Raw genomic sequence first — 24,710 nt, 5'->3', positions numbered from 1 at the left:
AACTAGGAAGTCAGCTTTGGTCAGAAGGGGCATTAATGATCTCAGGGAAGAGCGGTGGGTGGGGGAAGCAGGAGGGTAAGGAAGAGCGCCAACTAAGAAGGAGCGAGGAAGGCTGGTCGCTCTTTCAGAAACCGTGACTTGTTTTTTGAAGACCCCACAGCAACTAGTAGTAATGAGAGGGAGAGGGGTTTCAAGGCAAAGCCTTTTTTTTTTTGGTCCATTTGTGGTTTTGTTTCATTTTTTAAAGAGAAAGATTTATGGCAATCTTAGATTCAGCAGGAGTTACGGAAAGGAAGTACTTCAACATATGAGACACAAGATCATTGGTGGTTCAAGGTCTGAAACATGAGGGATGCTTAGATTCAGCACAATTCCCTAGGCTTCAGTTACCTTCATCTCTTTGTAGGAAGGTCATTGTAGTAATAATTCAGGTATTTGAGAAACAAAGGAAAGCATAAAACAGTATCAGTTCATGATATTTATTACTGGGGTTGTTCACAGAAAAGTCTTATTCTACTGTTAATTTAGGCATAAGAATAGGTGTTTGTTTCACGTGACCTCTGTTTAGAACTTTTATTTAAAAAATCAAAAAACCAGTCTAGATATATCTGGGAAGATAGTAGTATCAATTTCTTAAAAAGAGAGGAGGGTAGGAGCTGGGGTTTTGTTTTATCCCTTAGTAACTGCGACCAAACAAGGTGTAGAACTTGGCAGGGTTCTTGCCACAGACGCATCTGGCTCCAGGCTGCAGCTCACACAGTGGTTTGAAGGGGATGCAGAGGCTTTTAGCTCCCATGGATGGAGCACCAGGTTCAAGATCTTGATCCCTACAATTAAACACAAATAAGAAGTCCGTTCATTGATGCTGTATATTTCTATACTTTTTCATTGCAATACCTCGCAAGTTCTATCCGCTAATTCTATTCACCTGGCAGTGGTCTTTTTGATCCAGTCTTCACAGTCAATTTCCCCACAGAATGGAATCTGAGCAATCTAATAAGAAAAGGAAAAATATTCAGTATTTGTAACTCCTTCTATTCTATAAAAGGAACACTTGAGGTCTCTATTAAACTTACAAGCAAAGAGGATAGATCCCCCAGCCTTTTTCAGGCCATGGTACCTTTGCGAACCTGCTGGGAACTTGGCTCAGAGGTGCAAGGGATGGGAAAGAATGTTTTTCCACTATCCAAAACTCACATACCATAAAACACCAGGACACAACTGTCAAAGACAGCCTTGTCATATACTTAAATGCCCTAAGATATTGGCTACCACACAGCACCTGAGAGAAAGAACAAAGGGTGAGCTGACCTGCATCCAGACTCCAGTTGCACCTCCCGCCTATGAATCTGAACTACTCCCTGCTCTACTTTGCTAAATGCTCATCAGGAGGCGAGGGGAGGTGACGAAGAGTAAACTAATTTTTAAACTGTTGTTAACACAATTAACGATCAGGCAAACCTCACTTTATGCCTCACTTTTTTTTTTTAACATTTTATAAGTGAATCATTTTTAAAGTCCAAGGATATTTGAAAGTCAAAAATCATTTTCTATTGGAAAAAACCACCTCTCAGATTTTCTTTCGTAGATCATATAGAATTACAGGCTGAAACAGGACACCTGGAATTTTATTCTAATTTTGAAATTCACTGCCTATCTGAAAACCTCCAGCACTGACTTTTCTATTGTAAAATGTGGATGTTGGACTAGATGAGAATTAAGATTTCTCTCAGTTGTGAATCCTAAATTTCTCATTGCATGTCTATCTCAAAGTGAGGTTTGTCTATAATAACAATTATGTAATAGTCCTTTAAAAAATTCCTGGAGATCAATGTTAGTTTTGGGGAAATCATAGGTGTGGATAATCTCCATACATCAGAAATGCTAGTTTGGAAACAGCTAGAAAGTTATCCAGCTTCCTCATCAACTTCTGATTCCCAGTCACGCATTCTATGCTCTACCTGAGTCCTTCCTGCAAACCCTTCCTTGCACTTGGGATTTGGTTAAAGGCATTTCAAAAGGTTTCTCTCGTAAAGCGAAAGTAAACAGAGATTAGGAAATTACAAAAAAACAAGGAATTCATCAGGTGAACCTTACTGCAAGGTGAGGAAGCGTTAGTTATCTACATTGCTTATGTTCATTCGGCAAAATGTGTTAGCCTAATTCCCAAAACTGATAAAAATCTAGAGATATGAGCTGAAATAACACACAGTTACTTCCCTGTATTGAAACTTGGTAAATCATTAGCATTTATACAAACAAAAAGCATGAAAAAAATGTACATTCATAAACTACTATTTAAAATTCATGACAAAGACAGAATAGAGGAAAAACTTTAATCACTGTCTCTAATTATGCAATGATAAAAATATTAAGACAATTACAAAGAATGACTTTGGGTAATAAATTTGGTTGCTTAGGAAATTTTACTTTTATTAACTCCCAACACTTATGGCTATAGTTTTTATAACTTTAACAACTTTTACAGTAAACAATCTTTTCTTTTTCTCTAAAAAAACTGACAAAGCCTTGAGAAGGCATTTTTAAAACAGTAATTTTTAAAATTTTAAATGTTAAACGGTGTAGCATGAGAACAAATTCAACTAAAGTTATTATTAAATGTACGTGAACTCATAAATGTTAATTTTGAAAAAAATGTTAATTTTGTAAAGTATGTTTTACTTCTTTCTAGCTTCAAAGTAAAGCTAAGACCTGAAATTTCTGAGTATTTATGCATGAATTCATTAATATGAAAGGACAGTATGCATTTTTAGGCTATTTATTCAGCCATGGGAAAGATTTTTAACTTGTTATTTTTATTTCTATATCTGTGTTTTAAAAACACAATCTTTTGCAATATATAATATCTTGAATTCTGTAGCAGAAAATGTTGATGAGAAATATCAATACTCAAAAATCATAGTGACTAACAAATTAGTAATGTATGTCAACAGTAAAAAGTATATATTATATATAAATAACATTTACTTTTCATTTAATTAAGATCATCCCCATTGAAAAATCTACTAAAATCAAGTCACATAAATCAGACATAAAACACTTTTTTTTCACTTATACCAATAAGGGAGAGTAAAAAAAAAAAAAAAAATCAAACTTTCACCTACATTCAAGTTCCAAAGATCTTTTCCTCCTTCTCCTCTCCTAGTAAATACAATTTTATTTACAACAGCCTCAAAGGTTACTTGATGGTCAGTCAACACATTTAAGCTGACCAACATGAGGTGTGACAGGGGATGGAACTAACTACTCAACACAAGAAACAAAATTTGCTTTGGTGTCTACGTGTTCTTTGGACATAGAACTAAAATACTACATTCTGCTTTAGAAGAGAGGTTGAAATCTCTCCAGTATCTTATCTAATATTAGAATAAACAATACGATTCCATTAGTATCTGCTGAGATTCATTTCTTTGAAAGCAATGGATTAACTAACAGCTACTCTGTTGATTTATTAACTCTTATGCAGTCTTTAATAGACTGTACTGCAAAAGTGACTACCATATTTCTATAATAAAGGAAATTTTAAAATTCAGTAATTAATGGGACAAAAATTAAATAATCATAAATAAATTACAGTGAAAGGAAAATAATACACTGCATCAGATGACTCTCTCTTCTCTAGCTTTCTATTAGCAGCACATAGTTTGAATCAAGTGACAAATATGGAAAGCAGAAAGGCTGAAGATTACAACGGCAATAAATCAAGAATAATAAAAGGCTAAATACTGAAGAATTATGGATCTGAAGGGGACCTTGAGATTATCTACTTTGTACTCATTTTGCAGATTAGTAAACTGAGAGCCAGAGAGATTAACATTTTTCCAGCTCATGCAATAAGAGATATAATAAGAGGTTATAACCACAACCAATTAAAACTTTGCCTTATACTCTCAGCATGAATTTAAAAAGAAGAAAAAGAAGAAAGATACAGCAAAAAGTATATTAAACAGAGTCAGAAGAAAGACCTAAATTCTAGTACCAAGCCTGCTTCTCTATAGCTTGGAGTAATTCATTTAGACTTTGGGCCATGGTTTTCTCATTTATAACCTGGGGACACAGGACTGATTGTATAATCAAACGTGTACACCAGAATACTAAAGTTCACAGGTGATTCACTCCAGTGATTAATAATTTTGCAAGTCAGGACCTCTTATCAAAATTAAAAGTTTCCACTATTAACATCTGTATAGGCACAACACATAAAGCTGATAAAATCTTAAGAGCCATTAACCACCTAATCAGAAAAACCTATGTAGTTCTTTTATTGAGTTTATGATAGTTTACAATCTTGTGAAATATCAGTTGTATATTATTGTTTGTCAGTCATATTGTAGGTGCACCCCTTCACCCTTCGTGCCCACCCCCCCCCTTCCCCCGGTTGCCACTCATCTGTTCTCTTTGTCTATATGTTTAAATTCCACCTATGAGTGGAGTCATACAGATTGTCCTTCTCTATCTGGCTTATTTCACTTAACATAATACCCTCAAGGTCCACCCATGTTGTTGTGAATGGGATGATTTTGTTCTTTTTTATGGCTAAGTAATATTCCATTGTGTGTGTGTGTGTGTGTGTGTGTACACACACACACCGTATCTTCTTTATCCAGTCATCAGTTGATGGGCACTTAGGTTGCTTCCACATCTCAGCTATTGTAAATAATGCTGCAGTGAACATAGGGGTGCATGGGACTTTTGGAATTGCTGACTTCAAGTTCTTTGGATAGATACCCAGTAGTGGGATGGCTGGGTCATATGGTATTTCTATTTTTAATTTTTTGAGAAATCTCTATACTGTTTTCCATAGTGGCTACACCAGTTTGCACTCCCATCAGCAGTGTATGAGGGATCCTTTTTCTCCACAATCTCTCCAACACTTTTTACTTTTTGTTTTGGTTATTTTTGCCATTCTAATGGGTGTAAGGTGATATCTTAGTGTAGTTTTGATTTGCATTTCCCTGATGATCAGTGATGATGAACATCTTTTCATGTGCCTATTGGCCATCCACATATCTTCTTTGGAGAAATGTCTGTTCATGTCCTCTGCCCATTTTTTGATTGGGTTGTTTGATTTTTTGTTGTTGAGTTGTGTGAGTCCTTTATACATTATGGAGATTAACCCTTTGTCAAATATATGACTTGCAAATATTTTTTCCCAGTTAGTGGGGTTTTTTTTATTTCAATCCTGTTTTCCCTTGCCTTGAAGAAGCTCTTTAGTGTGATGAGGTCCCATTTGTTTATTCTTTCTATTGTTTCCCTTCTCTGAGAAGACATGGTGTCTGAAAAGATCCTTTTGATACTGATGCCAAAGAGTGTACTGCCTACATTTTCCTCTAGAAGCCTTATGGTTTCAGGTCTTACCTTTAGGTCTTTGATCCATTTAGAGTTTATTTTTGTAAATGGTGAAAAAGAATGGTTTTCATTCTTTTACATGCGGCTTTCCAGTTTTCCTAGCACCATTTGTTGAAAAGACTTTCTTTTCTCCATTGTATGCCCTTAGCTCCTTTGTCAAAGATTAGCTCCCTAGATGTGTCATTTTATTTCTGGGCTTTCAATTCTGTTCCATTGATCTGTGCACCTGTTTTTGTACCAGTACCATGCTGTTTTGATTACTGTAGCTTTGTATTATGTTTTGAAGTCAGGGATTGTGATGCGTCCACCTTTGTTCTTTTTTCTCAGGATTTCTTTAGCAATTCGGGGTCTTTTGTTGCTCCAATCAATGTCATTGGGATTCTAATTGGGATAGCGTTGAATCTGTAGATTGCTTTAGGTAGTATGGACATTTTAACTATGTTTACTCTTCCAATCCATGTACATGGAATGTCTTCCCATCTCTTATGTCCTCATCCATTTCTTTCAGGAAAGCCATGTAGTTTTCATTGTATAGGTCCTTCACCTCCTTAGTTAAATTCACCCTGAGGTATTTTATTCTTTTTGTTGTAATTGTGAACGGTATTGTGTTCCTGAGTTCTTTTTCTGTTAGTTCGTTATTAGAGTACAGAAATGCTACTAATTTATGTAAGTTGATTTCATATCCTGCAACTTTGCTGTAGTTGTTGATTATTTCTAAAAGTTTTCCAATGGAGAAAAACCTACGTAGTTTTAAGGAGCCAGAACTACCCACTCATTCTGAAAAACAGGTTTATACATGAGCAATACTTTCCCCCTTATTATTCAGAAAGTTCAACCAATTAACATTTGGGTTAGTATATATGGTCAGAGAATTGAAAGAAATGGACTTTTAACCTTATTTTAGGAATCTGCACATTACATTTCTAAAGCTAAACAACGCTTACTTAAGGAACTTATGTGGAGCTGTAAAAAACAAAATGAAAATTTCCAATAATGAAAACACTAGGGGTCATACAGAATGAATGTTGTTTTGCCAGCTTATCAGGCATGAGAAAGCTTTTACATAATTAGTTCACAGTGTTATCCAAAAGTGATATAACGTTGTAATGCTCAAGGAAAGCCAGTGGGGGGAAAAAAAAAGAGTAGAGAATGCTGAGCCATATATAATCCTTCTGTGTGACTGGCCTTGAAAAGGGGATTAATACAGGCATAAGCTCAATGAGTCTTAAAATGCCATTTATTGAAATATTTTTATATTCAAAACTTCTCAGAAGTCTCTTACCTTTCCAGAATCTAACACCTTCTGAAAGTCTTCCATCGTATTAGCCACAACCATATGAGTCTTAAGGTCTTCAGAAGCCCTGTCAAAAAATAATTTAAAAATACATATTTTTTCTTACTAATACGACAAAGTTTTAAAAAAACATATGTATAATTTAACGAAAAAACAAACTGGAAGTGAGAAGAACTCAATTTGAATTTCGGCTTTGTCGCTAGCAGCAACATTCAGTGCGTCTGAGTTAACTATTCATTGCGTTACTGTGAACACTACACGAGTGGGGACTTTGCCAAGCACACAACAGGGAATCACGACTTTTTTTATTGCTGTTAAATCTCTGTTCACCAACATTCCATTCCTGGCCACACCACTTACTACCTATGAGAGTCTGGGTTATTTTTAAACCACTCTGGTCTTAGTTTTCCCTTCCACAAAACTGGAAAAATACTTAAGTTTAATTACCATGTAAGATTGCTGTGAGAATCAAACACAATGGCATGAAAATGCTTTGAAAATAAAAAACACAAATATACATTATTCGAGCTATTTTCATAAACCATGTAATTCTTTTGTACGAACCTCAGGTTTTAGAAATGGAAATAAATATTATCCTCTTCCACATTCAAAGTCACACACTACAGAAGGCCCACTCACGGGTGGTGACCAAGAAAGAGAAGGCGTATTTTTCTTTTCTGAATCTCAGGGCTAAGACCATGTTAACTCTGTGCCAACAACCTCTAGCTCCCCACCAAATCTGTTGCCCCTTCTTTGACCTTTTCATAGTGAGATGAGCCCATGTGACTAAGTTACAGCCAATGAGATCCAGAGAAAGGAATACACCGCTTACCAAGCTTACGCCTTAAGGTGGGAAAAAGTCGCACCCTTATGCAATTTAACAAATTTACTTAACAAAAACATCAACACAAAAGCTGCTTTTCAGCCACTAAAGCAGTGGTTTTCTAAGCACAAGTGAGCATGTGAATCACAAAAACAGCATTTTAACACCACCAATAACCAGAACTATCTTAAAACTAATGTCAGAGCCTCCAGGTATGAGGCACAGGCATGTGTCTGTTCCCAAAGTTCTGAACTGACTCTGAAGAGAACCCGTGGAAGAAAAAAACCACTGCACTATTTGAATGGCAGCAATAAGGAGAGGTAGCTTTCTAACCTTTCATCTCTGACAGTATTACCTGTTCTGAGTTCAGAAGAACTTCAAATGCATTATCCTTGCGGTAACCCCTTACTACTAGGTAATTTATTACTATCTATGTATATAGATATAGTAGTATATATCTATACTACTAACTACTATCGTAATTTATTACGATACCCATTTTAGGGCAAGCAAGGCAAGAGCAGCAAAACAACTTGCCTAAATACACATAAGAAGCACCAAAGCCAAGGCTAAAACTAGTTCACCCCTCAAATGGAAGACTTATTGAAGCCAAATATGATTTAGGCACAAGGTATTAGAAGACAAATGAATAAATAAAATGCAGGCACTACCCTCCCCCAAATGGAGCCTCCATCCCCAGTGGCAGTGGGCCTTCCTCTCTGCTTCAGTTGTGTCAGAAAAAAAAAATAAGGCATCACACATGTGCCACCAATCTTCTAGCACCTGTCTTAACATCTGTGATGCTAAAAGACCATTCTCCAAAGGTCAGGGCAGCCCTGAGGCACCTCCTCACCCTCAGCCTCACCGCTAAACCCAGTCCGGAGGTTCCTGCCCTTGGCTGCACACCATAATCACCTGGGGAGCTTTAATACTGTTGGTGCCAGGCCCACTCTAGACCAATTAAATTAACATCTCCGGGGAGGGCCCAGGCACCAGTATCTTTTTTTAAAGCTTCCCAGGTATAGCTAATGTGTATCCAACAGGTGAGAATCAAGGCCTTAATCCTTCAAATTTGTATGTCATAAAAGGCTGGATCTAAAATTAACCCAAATTAATCTATGGGACAGACAGTCCATCACCGCAAACCTAGTAAGGAGCAGAAAGCACTTAGAAAAATAAGAATACAAGTCAAAAACACAAAGAGAAAGGCAAATTAAGAACCATGTGAGTTCAGAGGGAAAGATTACTTCCAGTTGGGGCAATCAACGAATCCCTCAGTAGAGATCTCAAACTTTGTGAGTAGGATTTGAAGATGAGAGACACAAGCAATTCAAAGGAACTAACTTTGTAAAAAGGTTAACATGGATGTCTTCCAGAATAGCTTGAAGTTTAGTCTCAGCCTCATTTTCAGCAACTGTCAGCTTTTCTCCTGTATCCCGTCTGACAGCTACAAACTGACAGCTCTTCATATCACGTGGCCCAACTTCAAGTCTAATTGGAACTCCCTAGACAACAAAAAAGGCAGTTAAAAAATGATACACGCATGTCTCCAATTGAATATATACTTGTTTCATAGCTTTATCCGCTATAAAAATCCAAAAGACAAAGGCATAAGCAAACAATAAAAAAAGCAGGTAATATTCCTGAGATATTACAGAAACCTATTCCAATAAAAAGGCATAAAGCTAAGAAAAAAATGTACGGCCCAAGTCGTTCTAAGAAAGCACTTAATGGAGAATCATGAGGGGAGTTGTCTAGATCCGACTTCCTAACTTTTCTCACATAATAGAACATTTAGAAAATCACGTGTATGTTACAAGGGGCTAAACAGACAAGGCTTCTTGAAGCTAAAGCCACCCCCGGCCACCGGTCAGTACCTTGGCTCATCCTTGACTCATGCATGGCACAGCTGGGTGCTTTGGTTGGGAAGCCCTAGCTCTGGGTCCTTGGAAAGCATCAGAATCTCTGAAGGGCTTATTGCAGCACAAATGGATGAGCTCCACCCTCTGCGTTTCTTATTACCGTAGGTCCGGAGATGGTGCCTGAGAATTTATGTTTCTACCAAGTTCTCAAACGATGCTGAGACTGCTGGTCGCAGGACTGCACTTTGGGAACCACTCTCCTATACCCTCTGGTTTTTACAAAGGGGCTTGAGGACTACATGTAAGTGCACGCGGGTGACTGTTTGATCCCAGTGAATGCATATACTGAGTCTGCTCTGTGAGAGGACTAAGGCTGAGAGAGACCTCATTTTTGGGGCCTGGAACCTTACGTGATAAACAGTAGGTTTTTAACATTTTATTTTTGATGGAATAATCCTCTAAAATTAATCTGAGGTTTTCAAATTTAAGTTAGGAGTCTCTACATAGGGTTCAGCTGATCAGTGGTTCCCCAAATCAAAGCCACAGAAAAATTTTTAAATGTTACTCTAGAAAAAACGACTTGCCCTTTAGAGAAGATTTATTTTATAAAATAAGGAGCACTATGGAACAAATTGTTCTATGTTAAACAGTACATTATTTTATTGTTTTCCTTTATTCATCCAATGTACACATATGTCAGAAAGTGCTAAGTGCAATGAGATTTAGAAGATGACTAAGAAAGAGAACCTGTCTTCAAGAGCTTCATGTTTTGCAGGGTAAATAAGGCATGCATACAAATAGTAAAAATCAGTACAGAACCTAAGAAGTGGGAGACTAACCTCAACTGGAAGAGAGAACAAAAGTTACTGGAGATGGCAAAAATTAATGAGTAAATTCATGAAAATTGAAGAACATCCTATAAAATAACTGATCTATATTACAAAAATGTCAATGTCATGAATGACCAAAAAGGCTGAGGAACTACTCCTGATTAAAGGAAACTAAAAAGACATGACAACTAAATGCAACAGGACTGGATTTTGTGCTGGAAAAGGAGAGAGCCGTGGCAGCCCAGAGCAGAGTGTCAAAGCCTGAGGTGGGCATCTTCATGTGAGAACAGCCTGGCATGGAGTGAGAGCCCACGGGATGAGGAGGGCATTCACGCAGGGGGCTGGGGGCCAGGGGCAATGAGAGATTGGTTGTATACAGAGGCATTGGCCAAATAAATAAACACAGGAAGGAGAATCGGAGCTAGGTTTTTCACTGTCAGAAAAGGGAATTAAAATATGGAAAGAGAGAGTGAAAACTATGTTTTTGATTGGAAACAAAGGTATTAATGTGAACTCATGGTTATCAAATTACATAGACAGATATGGAAATACAGATGTAAACGTGTGTGAGTATATGCGTGTATCGACGAATACACATACTCCATAGCTCCATCTACTGAGAAGGCTTGGAAGCAGTGATGGCTCAAAAGAGATGAGCACACTCAGCACTAAATACCATTCTCCACTAAGAAGAACCAGGGCTTCTTAGAGATACGGCTAATTCCAGGGCTGGGGCAGAGAAAGCAGAAGATAAGCACTACAACATCTTGTTGTGCCACTAGGCAAGGAAGTGGTCGAAGAACACAAAAGTCAGCTTTAGGGGATCCTACCAGTCATACCAAAGACACCCTAAGCATCAAAATAAATAATGACAGTAACAGATCAGAACCTACTGAATAGTATCAGAAACCATGGCTCCATAAAAATATTCATTAATTATGGGGTCGACCCGATGGCATAGTAGTTAAGTTCACGCACTCCACTTTGGCGGCCCAGGGTTCAGGGGTTCAGATCTGGGGCATGGACCTACACACCGCTCATCAAGCCAGGCTGAGGCAGCATCCCACACACAAAACAGAGGAAGACTGGCACAGATGTTAGCTCAGCAACAATCTTCCTCAAGCAAAAAGAGGAAGATTGGTAAAAGACGTTAGCTCAGGGCCAATCTTCCTTACAAAAAAAAGAATTTAATTAATTAAAAAGCTAATGAGAGGGGCCGGTCCAGTGGCGCAGTGGTTAAGTTCAGACGTTCTGCTTCAGCGGCCTGGGGTTCGCCAGTTCAGATCCCGGGTACAGACATGGCACTGCTTGAAAGCCATGCTGGTAGTCATCCCACATACAAATTGGAGAAAGATGGGCACAGATGTTAGCTCAGGGCCAGTCTTCCTCAGCAAAAAGGAAGAGGACTGGCACCAGATGTTAGCTCAGGGCTAATCTTCCTCAAAAAAAAAAAAAAAAAAGGCTAATGAGAAACATGCTGTGTTAAGATCATGACAATCAAAGAAAAACTGAGGAAATATTCCAGACTTAAAGAGAATAACAGGGGCCGGCCCTGTGGCTGAGTGGTTAAGTTCGTGCGCTCCTCTTCTGCGGCCCAGGGTTTGCCAGTTCAGATCCTGGGCACGGAGACAGCACCGTTTGTCAGGCCATGCTGAGGTGGCATCCCACATGCCACAACTAGAAGGACCCACAACTAAAATATACAACTATGTACTGGGGGCATTTGGGGAGAAAAAGCATAAAAAAAAAGAAGATTGGCAAGAGTTGTTAGCGCAGGTGCCAATACTAAAAAAAAAGAGAATACCAATTATATGTAACAAATAATTCTAAACTATGATCCTTCTGCTATGAAGGACACTAGCAGGACAACTCACAAAACCTGAATGGGTTCTAGAATTAGAGGGTAGTAATGTCCCAGTGTTAACATCCTGATCTTGTTGGCTGTATTGTGATTATGTAGGAGAAGACATTTGTAGAGTGATGGGGCATCAGGCCAGTAACTTATTTTCAAATGGTTCAGGAAAAAAGTTAATTTTTTGTACTGTACATGTGTTACTGTAAATTTGTGATTGTTTCACAATAAAAAAGTTCTACAACTCAAGCGGAAGACATAGCACAAAGTAAAGACAGAAAGGTGGAAAAATAAAGTGAGAAGAAAAAGAGAAGGGGATGTATGAACAGGGATAACAAAAATAGAAGTTGTGAATATTATCTGAGGCCAAATCATAGAGGAGGCATATATTTTGTTGACAATCTTCTCTAAGTACATAACTAGTTATTAATTTACTTATAAAGGACTCCTGTTTTTATTCATTTTTTTAACAGCAACACAAAATCATCTTAATCATCCAACATAGTAAAAAGAAAAGCAGTTAATTCACTCATATTATTTTCCCCTTTCTATTTTCATAATATATAAAGAGGTATTAAAGAAGTTATGGGAGTTGCTGGGTTCTGGTCTGGCAACCAAACCATATACCTCATTTACTAATGTGAGTGAGTCTCACAATAGGTACATACATCACAGACACAGAGACAGACAGACACCACTTTACAAAGTTAGTCACTATCAAATGAATATAAATCTAGATCTCCCAAAATTTTTTCTTTCCTCAAGAATTTTTGGACTAAATGGAACTAAAATGGCATTAAAGAGTACTATCAAGGGGCTGGCCCAGTGGCGTAGTGGTTAAGTTTGTGTGCTCTGCTTCGGTGGCCTGGGGTTCGCAGGCTCAGATCTTGGGCGCAGACCCATGCACCACTCATCAAACCATGCTGTGGCAGCATCCCACATACAAAATAGAGGAAGATTGGCACAGATGTTAGCTCAGGGCCAATCTTCCTCACACACACACACACACACAAAAGTACAATCAATACTTTTAATACTTTTCACTAGCCAGTGAACTCTCTTAATGTTCTTTAATTCTGGACATCAAGTTTAGAACCGAGGTGCTTTGTTTTCTTTCCTGAGAACTGGAGACAAGGAAGTTGTAGCAGAATCAACTCATACTAAGATATCCCCCCCACACAGATAGGTCGCCAGGGTATTAAAAAGAAGAATGACAGAGACAAAGGCAAGTCAGTCCTGGGAAGAGGAGCGAGATAAAAGAGGAAGGGGAAGAGGAAGGACAGAGAAGTGAAGTATAGACAGCTTCTTTTTTTCCCTTTCAATCTAGCTAATAGTAAGGAATTAAGTCTCTTCTTTAACATTTGGTACCTCAGGCAAGTACAAACAGGTTTAGACAAGCTGCTACTAGAATCACCCAATCGGTATTACTATGCAAAAGAAATTGCAGTTAAAGGGAAATGACACAGAGGAAATATTCATCTTTAACGTCCTCATTGAAGGTAGAAGAGTACGTGGAAAAAGTATACTACATAAAAAGGGAACAATATCAGTATAATTACTATTCTTCAGCACAGGAGATTTATCTTAGGGGCCATTTCAAACAAATAAAGGGATAAATATTAGCAACTTTGGGAACCCTACATGTAGTGATACTGAATAATCCCAATACTGCTGAGCTTCCATACTTGAAAGCTTAGAGCTGCAACCTCACTACGTCTTCTCATCCATTTCCTGTAATGTGAGTTTATAAATTCTTGACTCCTAATTGCTAGATCTAATAAGATCCCCTGTTTAAGTGTAAGAAAAAAGTTAAATCCCATAAGTCTGAAAAATGGAATTAAAAATATAGGTCATCTATTGATGATAATGTGCAATAAATGCAAGTTATTTTAAACCAGAGTTTAGAGTGGCTTTGAATATACAAAATAACAAGAAATTGGTCTCAAACAACGTGCTGTGAAAAACAAAGTATGAAATTAATCTCTGATGTTTTACTGATTAACTGTAACAATGACAGCCAGGTGATACCCATGCACCATTATTCTGATAGTCTTACTGTTTAAATAACTTATTTATTATATGAATTCCCAGTATAAACATTTTAATATAACAACCCTATGAGGTTTATTAATCATAAACGAGGTCTTCAAGATCATTTTATTCCAACAAAATAAATATAAGCTTCCATAAAAACAAATTTAAATTTAGCAATTTTCACACTTTAGGTATCACTATTACAAAGCTTTGAAGTGTGTCTGTGCTCAACACTTAAAGTGAAGAAAATAACTCACAACTATCAAAACAGAGAAAAGTACTGAAAAACACTTATGTTTTACAAAAGCATATATAAAGAAAATCCAAATCCAAATTGGGAGTGTGGGAGTAAAAGATGCAGCTGAGGAATTTACCTTGAGCTCCCAGTGATTGAACTTCCAACCTGGTGAATAGTTATCTCGCAAATCAACTCTAACTCGAATGTTAACATTGAGTAACCGCCTTCGATAATCATTGCATTTTGCAATCAGAGCATCTCTGTCTTCTTCAGAAAGTGCATTGGTAATGCCACAAGGAATAACCACCACCTAGAACCCAGCACAATATCACAAATTTATACAAAGAAACAGCATCCAGAAGTAATAAAGTCATATTACTACTAATATCCAGGAGTCAAAACCTATCAATGACTATAAATCTAAACACAAATCCACTTGTGTGATTTCTAATCTATACAGAATGTCTATTAATTAGTTGCATATTGCTTGTCCATGCTCAGTGCATTTTCATGTTACCTACTATATTTCATTTAACCTATTATAAGTCATTTCAAAAATTATTTCTAAAAAGTTTTATACAAAATAGCTAAAAAAGTTAAAAGAATAAGAAACAATAATACAAATGATATACAGTCGCACAACTCTAAGGTCTAGACTGCATTCTACGTTGTTTCTATATCAGTGAAATCTATCTGAATGATATGCAGGAAATCACTCTTTCGAATTTCCTTTAGAACTATGGCTTGTACTTTATAAAAGGAAGGATAAACAGGGATATTTTACTTACCTGAACACAGGCTACACGGGGTGGTAATACCAGGCCCATGTTGTCCCCATGAACCATTGTCATGACACCAATAGTTCGAGTTGTCAGGCCCCAGGAGTTTTGATAGGCAAATTGCTTCTCTCCTGGTGTCTTTGGATCTTCAAAAATGATTTCGAACATTTTGGAAAAATTCTGCCCTAAATGATGTGATGTTCCTCCCTAAAATAAAGAAATATAAGTTTTAATTTTAATAACTTATTGCCTCTGAAAATGATTATTATAAGATCACACACCTTAAAATAGCACTAGACCTATTTTATCGTCCCTGATTTTTTTATATTAAATAAATTTTTAAAGCATAACTGATACAACAAAGAGACTATGATTAGACAAAAAATATACAGACATGTACTGCTGTGAGAAGCCCCTTTAATAGGAGGAACTTTAACTACAAAGATTAAAAAGGAATTCAGGCTTCGGTAATTCAGGATACAAGCCTTGACTTAATTGTCTTTGGAGATCTAGAGGAATGAGACAGATTTGCTTGAAATTATATGGTCTAGAAAGCACATGAAGCACTGATCGTTTAAAACAGTCTACTTCTCTGATGACAGAAGAAATGTGTTGGATCTGTGCACAGGTTATGTTTACAGTCCCCTACTCATCCCACACAGCTGTTTAATACCTGGATAGCTCTTCCACTAGCAGATATGAATGCTTCTATTGTAGTTGTATAGTCTCCTCCTGCAAATTTCTCCTTTTCAGTCTTTCTTCCTTTTACAACAGGAATTGCCAGGAGTTCTTCATATACCTGAGCATATAAGTCAAGTATCTGCAAGACCTGTAACAACATTTTAAATGTAGAAACGTTCAAGTTTATGGCATATTTATTTATCATAGATCTATAAAACTACACTAATTGTGGTGGGAAAAGAACTTCAAACAATAAAAACCTTTTTTTTTATGGAAAGGTTAATGCAGCCAGTGTGAATTTATTAAGGAAGACATTCAACAAAGCAGTGCGAAAAGAAGCTGAATAACTTTTTAAAATGTACGTAAATTTAGAATATAAGAGAAAATAAATGCTTATGAAAGACGTACAGTAACCAGGGTGAAAATCTCCTGAAGAATAAATTTCATCCATGGGATTATAATTTCTTCTATAAAGTCCAAAAATATTTTCATTTGAAAATTTAAAATAGTACTTTTTCTGATAAAATTTCAATAAGTAGTTTCTTAAGTCCATGTACATTTGAATTAACTTGTTTTTTCTTTTAACAAGTAATAAATAAATTTTCCGTAACAAAATAATTTGTACCAGGAAATTATCTTTTAATGTTGAGATTAGATCAAGTTTCAAGTTACAGTTATTTATTGAGTGATTACTATATAAATAGAGAGCACTACATTACTTACAGCTGAAGAAAAAAGTAAGACAAAGAAATAGAACATAACTAATACGGAAGACAACTTTTTATACCTCTTCTGCTGCTTCTTCAAACGTAGCAAATGCACTGTGCCCTTCCTGCCAAAGGAATTCACGAGTACGCAGGAAAGGCTGAGGATGCTTGAATTCCCAACGCTGCGAGAGACAAGACCATTTGGTCATTACAGAGTGTTTCCATTTTTATTAACAACATTATATGGTAAGTAATCAGAAATCATAATTGTGATCCAAAATACTTCAAAAATGCTTCCATATTCCCAATCCTTTGAATATAAAGATAAGGAAGAACAAAATGTGCTTTTAAGTAAGAAATAAGTAAGAAGAATAACGACAGAATAAAAGAAGGGGTGTGTACCTACCACCACATTGCACCACTGATTGAGCCTGATGGGCAGGTCTCTGTGTGACTGCACCCATTTAGCATATGCAGGATACATTACTGAAAAGACAGGAAAATACAGGCAGCGTGAGCCATTGTAGGTTTTATTTCTCCTTGAAGACTGGTAAGGGTCAAACTGGTAACACAATTAATAGGAATTAAAATGTTGTGTTTGTGCAAAAGAGTTTCCAATGTTCGTAATGGTAAATGAATGATATTATTCTATATTTCACAAAGCGAATTAGTCAAGGAAATAAATCTATCTAAACTTGACCATATTTTACATTCTTCACAACAAGATTTACATTAAACATTTAATTTAATTTGACTGCTTTTCAGCTGTTTTGTTTTTAAAAACAGTAATTGAAGATCTTATAGTATATAAGTATATAACACATGTTCTGTGTTAAGTTCTTTGCATTCATTATCCTGTTCAATTCTTACATTCAACCTACAAAGTACTAATCTAACAGAAGATTATTAATCTCAATATTAAAGATGTGGAAGCTGAGCTTAGAGAATTTAAACAACTTACTGAATTCAGCACAGTTACTATTTAGAACCAGAATTTAAATCTATCTGCTGCATCTACCCAGAGTAGGAAAGCTCCTGCCGTTAACTCTAATTTACATGAAGGTGCCTGTCTTATCACAGCCTACTCATGATTATCTAGAACTAGTCAAACAAGACTTTGCAGATCTGGTATGTGAAAAACAGCTGGTGTCATAATTTCAATAAAGCACCATGATAATATTATACAAGAGGATCACTAGTAGTATCACACAAAGAGCAAACAATCCTTAACTTTGAAGACGGATAATCACTTTGGAAGAGAGTGACAAGCCCAAAGGCTCAAAATTTCCAAGTAGCACTCCCATTGACTATGTGTAATTTTAGGAAAATCACTTAACTTTTCCGAGACCTTTTATACCAGCAAAATGGAGATAACAGCAGCTGCCTTCACCTCCCTCACTACACTGTTGTCAAGCATATAAAATGATGTAAATGAAATCACTTAGTAACCAATAAAAACCCTACATGAATGCAATTGTAATATTAAAATGACTAACAAAATTTATAAGCAAATTTGGCGTAAAACATTAATGTTGCAATTTTATAATCAGTTTCAAGAACAAAAATTATCCCAAGAAAAACATTCCTTGGAAAGTTCTAAAACATTATAGCATGAAATAAAAAATGATGAAAGTGTTTTTAAAAAAACCTTTATCTTAATGATAAAGAGCTCTGCCATGAATACTGTGCGGAGGATAAAATTTTATATAACTTAAGTTTACATTCATCTTTATCAATATTCATTAAGCTTCATATCATCAACAAAGATTACAAATATCACAAAATAAAAGCTGAGACTCAACTCTGGAAGCTGTCTCTAATGTCTCAATGAGATCTCTCCTGTGCTCGAAGGCCCATCCTCACCTGTTTCACTAGTAGGACGGACGGCAATTGGTTCGGCCAGCTCTGTTTTACCAGATCTTGTAACCCACGCAACCTAGTAAGATAAAATAATTTTTTATACACTTTTAACAGCATTTTAGAGAAACAGCACAAACGCAGCAAATCTGTATTTCAATTTTGCTATATTAATTAAGGCAAGCTAAAATAATCGCTGCTGTTCACTGCAAGAAAAGATGGATACTTACTCTCCTTATAAATGTTCAGCGAAAAGTAAAAGCCAGGTAATTAATGGAACAAACAGAATTATAACTTCCTCTGAAGGTAGAAATATAATTTTTTTTCAAAAAATGGCTTTACATTTCTCTGAATTAGTTGTTATAATTTGTCTTTTAAATTACTATTCAGGTGTGAACTGAAAAATATACTTCTGAGTTTACGAGAGAAAACTGCAAAAATAAATAAAGCAAGCTAACTTACCTCAGGGGCAAAGTCAGCAATGTGAGTCTTCTCTTTCTCTAATGCACCTTGAGACACAAACATGGGGAAATAGCAGTTTTCAACACCAAGTTTCTTGATCTCAGCATCAAAAAAGTCCTTGATGGATTCCCAAATGGAGTATGCCCAGGGACGAAGAATATAGCAGCCACTTACATCATAGTATTCAATCATTTCTGACTTTGTGATGACCTTTTTAAAAGAAAAATACAGTCTTTCAAGCTTAAATTTAACAAAAATTATAGTACAAGTGCCAAGAGTATGATAACCAAGCTTCAAATCTGGAGGCTTCCACTGTTGGTACATGCTCTTAATGTGCATACAGAACAGACTTTTCTATCCTGAGAAACACCAGGCTCTAAACTCTTCAGACAACTTGAATTCTAATCTTGCTTCTGCTATTTTCTACCTTTGTAACTTCAAACTAATCCCTTTACCTCACCATAGAAAGAAATCAAATAATGACTATCTCATAGGGCTACTTTTTGATTCAATACTTGATGCGAACATGCTTTGAAAACTGTGACATGTTAAATGACTATACTATGTATTATTAAAGGCATGATACATTATTACTTTATATCTGGACCTTAGAATCTAAGTATAAAGTAGCCTTTGAGAAATTTAAAACATAAAAATCAACTGAATGCATACTCACTTGAGAATACCACTCTGAAAGATTTTCTTCTTTTTTTGCCTCAAGACCCAACCTGCAGATACAAAAAATAAAATATAAATCCCTCATTCAGCAATTGCTTCTAGGCTGAATGAAAATAAACCTCTAAAGTTCAAAATAGGTTAGTTTTTCTCCAGTATGAGTTATTTCTATATCTCTTCTATATTCATTCTCAAGATAACATTTTTAACCTAGAAAACAGTTCAGTTATCTCTTAAAAGGAGATGAGAGACTGTCCACAAAAAACTAGGAAAGCCAAGCCTAACAAAAGCTATGATTTTAATGCAGAGATCTCTTTTACAAAGTTCTTTATAAAGTAATATATTTATAACAGAGAGCCTATTCACATACTATTTTTCACTAAAAAAGAAGAATCTTTTGCTGATCTCAATCCAGGCAAAATTATAGGTAGTAAGATGAGTGTCTCACTAAAATTAAAATGTAAAAAGTAATAACGACAAATATATGTGTATACAGGTGTGCAAAAATAGGTATACATATCCTTATATATTCTAGAAGTTCTTCTTTTAACTGCAATAAATAAAAGTTGCAGAGGTAGATGCTTCCAAAATAATTTAGGTCTGCAACAAAAAACTATTCCAGGCAATAATCCTTTCCTTGAGACACCAACATTACTCAAGGAACTGTGGTCTTATGATCCACATAGGAAAATCTACCCATTAGTTATGTTTTACAAAAGCTGTATCTTTTTCGAGTTCACAAATAAGGCTTTACTGGATTAAAACCCTAATGGACTTGCATTTGCATTCTCAACTATTTCACTTTGACACATCTCAACAAAATGCCTCTATGAAACCTGGCCCTTTCACACGCAGTCATAAGGTCAAAGGCGAGACGTTCTATTCCCTCCACTGTTCTATAAATCTGATCACCCAGTCAACAGACAAGAATAATAACTGTTGTACTCTCTTGTTTAAGGAGACATTGTGTGTATAAGGTGAGAGATGGGAAGTAGAATTTGAAATTCAGCTAAACAAATCTAAAACCAAAGTATCTCATAATAGTAGTTGCTAATAACTTTTTCTTCTTATTAAGCCATTACAGAAACCCAGCACAAAGTTAACTCTAATTTTGGGATGAGGATTATAGGTAGGAAATGCCATTATTCATCCAGATTAGAAGATCCTGAAACACCATCTATTCCACTGTTTTGTCTTTAAAACAGCTTTGTTTTATATTTAAGCTACCAATTTTAAAATCCTATTGAGAATGAAGTTCTCATTTAGTCCCAACAAAAGATTTTCATTAGAAAAATCTGTTTAAGGTGCAAAACAATGTATATAGTTAGGCTACCAATTGTGTTAAAAAGGAGGAACAAAAAGAACATTTATACATATTTGTATTTACTTGCGTAATCAAATGAAAATCTCTCAAGAGATACAGAGATACAGAAGGAACTAACAACCGTGGCTACCAATTCATTAGGGCAGCAGGGGAACTGGGAAAATGGAACAAGCATAGGAGGGAGACTTCACTGAACGTTTTATATTCTGAGATTCTTGAAACAAGCAAATGAACGTTACCAATTTTAATTAATTAACTAAAAGGTATCTGCTGACATTATAGCTTTAGCATTTTCCAATGTAACATGATAGTCAAACTAACCACAATTCATTTTTTAGAAAACTAATTTAAGAACTGAATTCATTCAAAACTCTGCTTCACTTCAGATGAAGTTTCCATGTTTCATTACCTGGTCTGTTTCTTAGGCCCTTGCCCTTCTCCTGTTCCATCTGATGACAGCCCACTTCCTTGGTTTCTAAAGGGGTCTTTCTTTTGGCCATCATTTTGTTTCTGAGACTTATTCTGCTTTTCAGATTTATTTTCTTTTTCTTTCTTCCTCTTATCTCTGTCCTCAACCCCAGTGGCAGAGACAGGTTTGTACTCTACTCCTGTCAGAGCCTTGTACTGAGCCTTCAGCTGGAGGAGTTCTTGCACAGCTGTATCCACTTGATCCTTTAGTTTAACAAAAGAGGAAGGAGAGAAGCTAGGATTTAATTCCAATCACTATCTAAGCACACTTAAACAAATACAATGTCCAAAGCTTTACAAGCAGATTTGAAAACATAATTAAAGGCAGAGGGGTACAAGGTAGGGATGGAGAACGTTAAAAATATTAACTGCTAAAATAAGTAAAAGAATATGATAAACAACAGAATTACACTAAATAGTGAAAAGAAAACAGTACAGTCCATAACTGCACTGTCCCAACAGTAGTCACTACCCACATGTAGCTATTTAGATTTAAATTAAACAAAATTAAAAATTCAGTTCCTCAGTCACAAAAGTCACATTTCAAGTGCTCAACAGCCACCTGTAGCTAGTGACTACAGTATTGGACAGAACTGTTATAGAACATTTCCATCATCACAGAAAGTTCTGTTAAAAAGCACTGGTATATAACATGTATTTTCTTGTCATTTAAGAGCCAATAACTACATAAGTTAAACATTTCACAATTATAAAGATGATAGTAATTAAATTTCTATATTATTGGTTAAACTTCAAAACTTATGATGACTTATTGTTTTCCACTCATATGCATCTGCACCAAAAAATCCTACTCCTACAAAGATAATGCAATTAGCACAAACTACACCAGAGCTCAAAATAAAACGTGCCGTTTGAGATGGACAGGGCTTTGGGAGAAAAGAGTATGCATTAAGGGCCTACAATGAGCAGGCCCAGTCAGGGTCTAGGTCCCTATTCTCAAGGATCTTACAGACTAGAGAGAAATAATTTAACAATTAAAATACAGTGTGTTTACTATGTCAGAGAAAGGCAGTGCCATATAAGAATGTTCACTCATATCTAGTTTGGGGGAGAAAGAACCAATGAGGGTTTCTCTGAAAGGAAAGGTCCCAGAGTTGAGAACTGAAATATGAGTAGAAGTTAGCCAGATTCGATGGGGCAGACTGTGTTCTAGGCAATAATGTAATGTAATAAAATAATTTTCTAGCCTGTAATGTAAAAAACAAAAAAGCACAGAAACAAAATACCATACTAACCTTAGAGGCTTTTTCAGCTTTAAGTTTTCTAACTACTTCTCCCTGAGAAGCCACTTTGTCAAAAAGTACTTTGGCTTCCGGTGTTTCTGGACCACAAGGCTCAGAGCTTCTGGTTGGACTTGAATCTGAACTTTGAGATAATGGGGGCTGACCAGGTATATACTCCTTCCCAGTTTTTTCTTTATATTGCGCTTTCAGGGAGAGTAAGCTTTCTACAGCTTCATTTACTTTAGCCTGTGATAAAGGAGAAAAAAAGATAAGTATTTAATACTTTCTGAAATTTCTGAAAACTTCAATGTCATTAAAAATCGTTAATCACCACCAAAGTATTCCTGTAAATAAGTTCATCATGGAGAAACTCAAGCACAAAGGAGTTAAAATAAGATCAAATGGCAAAGAAAAGAAAGCAGGAGTAGCCACACTTATATCAGACAAAACAGACTTTAAAACAAAAGCTGTAACAAGAGAGAAAGAAGGGCACTACATGATGATAAAGGGAACAATCCAACAAGAGGATATAACACCTGTAAATATCTATGCACCCAACATAGGAGCACCTAAATATATAAAGCAATTATAAACAGACATAAAAGGAGAAATAGACAGCAACACAATAATAGTAGGGAACTTTAACACTCCACTTACACCAATGAACAGATCACCCAAACATAAGATTAATAAGGAAACATTGGCCTTAAACACCACATTAGGCCAGATGGACTTAGTAGCTATATATAGAACATTCCATCCAAAAAACCACAGAATACACATTCTTTTCAAATGCACACAGAACATTCTCTAGGATTGATCACATTTAGGCCACAAAACAAGTCTCAATAAATTTAAGAAGATCGAAATAATACCAAGCATCTTTTCTGACCACAGAGGTATGAAACTAGAAACCAACTACAGGAAGAAAACCAGAAAAGCCACAAAAATGTGGAGATTAAACAAAATGCTACTGAGTAACGATTGTGTCAATGAAGAAATCAAAGGAGACATCAAAAAACACCTGTAGACAAATGAAAATGAAAATACAACATGCCAATATCTATGGGATAGGGCAAAAGCGGTTCTAAGAGGAAAGTTTATAGCACTTCAGGCCCATCTCAACAAAGAAGAAAAATCCCAAATAAACAATCTACTAGTGCACCTAAAGGAACTGGAAAAAGAAGAACAAACAAAGCCCAAAATCAGCAGAAGGAAGGAAATAATAAAAATCAGAGCAGAAAGAAACAAAACAGAGACTAAAAAAAAATAGAAAAAATTAATGAAACCAAGAGCTGGTTCTTTGAAAAGGTAAACAAAATTGACAAACCTTTAGCTAGACTCACCATGAAAAAAAGAGAGAAAGCTCAAAGAAAAAAACGGAAGAGGAGAAATTACAACAGACAACTCAGAAATACAAAAGATTATAAGAGAACACTATGAAAAGCTATATGCCAACAAATTGGATAATCTAGAAGAAATGGATAAATTCTTGGAATCATACCACCTTCTAAAAGTGGATCAAGAAGAAATAGAGAACTTGAATAGACCAATCACCAGTAATCGAAAACCTCTCAAAAAATACAAGTCCAGGACCAGACAGCTTCCCTGGTGAATTCTACTAAACATTCAAAGAAGACTTAATACCTATCCTCCTCAAACTCTTCCAAAAAATTGAAGAGGAGGGGAGGCTTCCTAACTTATTCTACGAAGCCAACATTATCCTGATACCAAAACCAGACAAGGACAACACAAAAAAAGAAAATTACAGGCCAATATCACTGATGAATATCGATGCAAAAATCCTCACCAAAATATTAGCAAATTGAATACAACAATACATTAAAAAGATCATACATCATGATCAAGTGGGTTTCATTCCAGGGATGCAGGGATGGTACAACATCCACAAATCAATCAACACAATACACCACATTAACAAAACAAAGACTAAAAATCACATGATCATCTCCATAGATGCAGAGAAAGCATTTGACAAGATACAGCATCCATTTATGACAAAAACTCTAAATAAAATGGGTATAGACGGAAAATACCTCAACATAATAAAGGTCTTATATGACAAACCCACAGCTAATATTCTCAATGGAGAAAAACTGAAAGCTCTCTCTCTAAGAACAGGAACCAGACAAGGATGCCCACTTTCACCACTATTATTTAACATAGTATTGGAAGTCCTAGCCAGAGCA

At 36.0% G+C, this 24,710-nt stretch overlaps 1 protein-coding gene across 1 annotated transcript in view; it reads right to left on the bottom strand.

Moving 5' to 3' along the window:
- Positions 1 to 463: 463 nt before the first annotated feature.
- The window catches only part of EPRS1 (glutamyl-prolyl-tRNA synthetase 1), a 71,384-nt gene continuing 47,137 nt past the window's right edge, over positions 464 to 24,710 (bottom strand). The window contains exons 19-32 of the mRNA XM_046678862.1: positions 22,513 to 22,746; positions 21,198 to 21,460; positions 19,466 to 19,517; positions 18,790 to 18,999; positions 18,334 to 18,406; positions 16,877 to 16,956; positions 16,551 to 16,652; positions 15,756 to 15,911; positions 15,092 to 15,289; positions 14,440 to 14,613; positions 8,832 to 8,992; positions 6,653 to 6,731; positions 929 to 993; positions 464 to 827 (exon numbers count right to left, since the gene is read on the bottom strand). Of these exons, the coding sequence (XP_046534818.1) occupies positions 677 to 827; positions 929 to 993; positions 6,653 to 6,731; positions 8,832 to 8,992; positions 14,440 to 14,613; positions 15,092 to 15,289; positions 15,756 to 15,911; positions 16,551 to 16,652; positions 16,877 to 16,956; positions 18,334 to 18,406; positions 18,790 to 18,999; positions 19,466 to 19,517; positions 21,198 to 21,460; positions 22,513 to 22,746 (1,998 nt within the window). The 3' untranslated portion in view covers positions 464 to 676. The remainder of the gene's footprint in view (positions 828 to 928; positions 994 to 6,652; positions 6,732 to 8,831; positions 8,993 to 14,439; positions 14,614 to 15,091; positions 15,290 to 15,755; positions 15,912 to 16,550; positions 16,653 to 16,876; positions 16,957 to 18,333; positions 18,407 to 18,789; positions 19,000 to 19,465; positions 19,518 to 21,197; positions 21,461 to 22,512; positions 22,747 to 24,710) is intronic.

Source organism: Equus quagga, chromosome 12 (genome assembly GCF_021613505.1).
Source record: "Equus quagga isolate Etosha38 chromosome 12, UCLA_HA_Equagga_1.0, whole genome shotgun sequence".
Lineage (NCBI taxonomy): Eukaryota > Metazoa > Chordata > Mammalia > Perissodactyla > Equidae > Equus > Equus quagga.
Note: the sequence above shows the minus strand (reverse complement) of the source record. Positions and strands in the feature narration are given on the sequence as shown.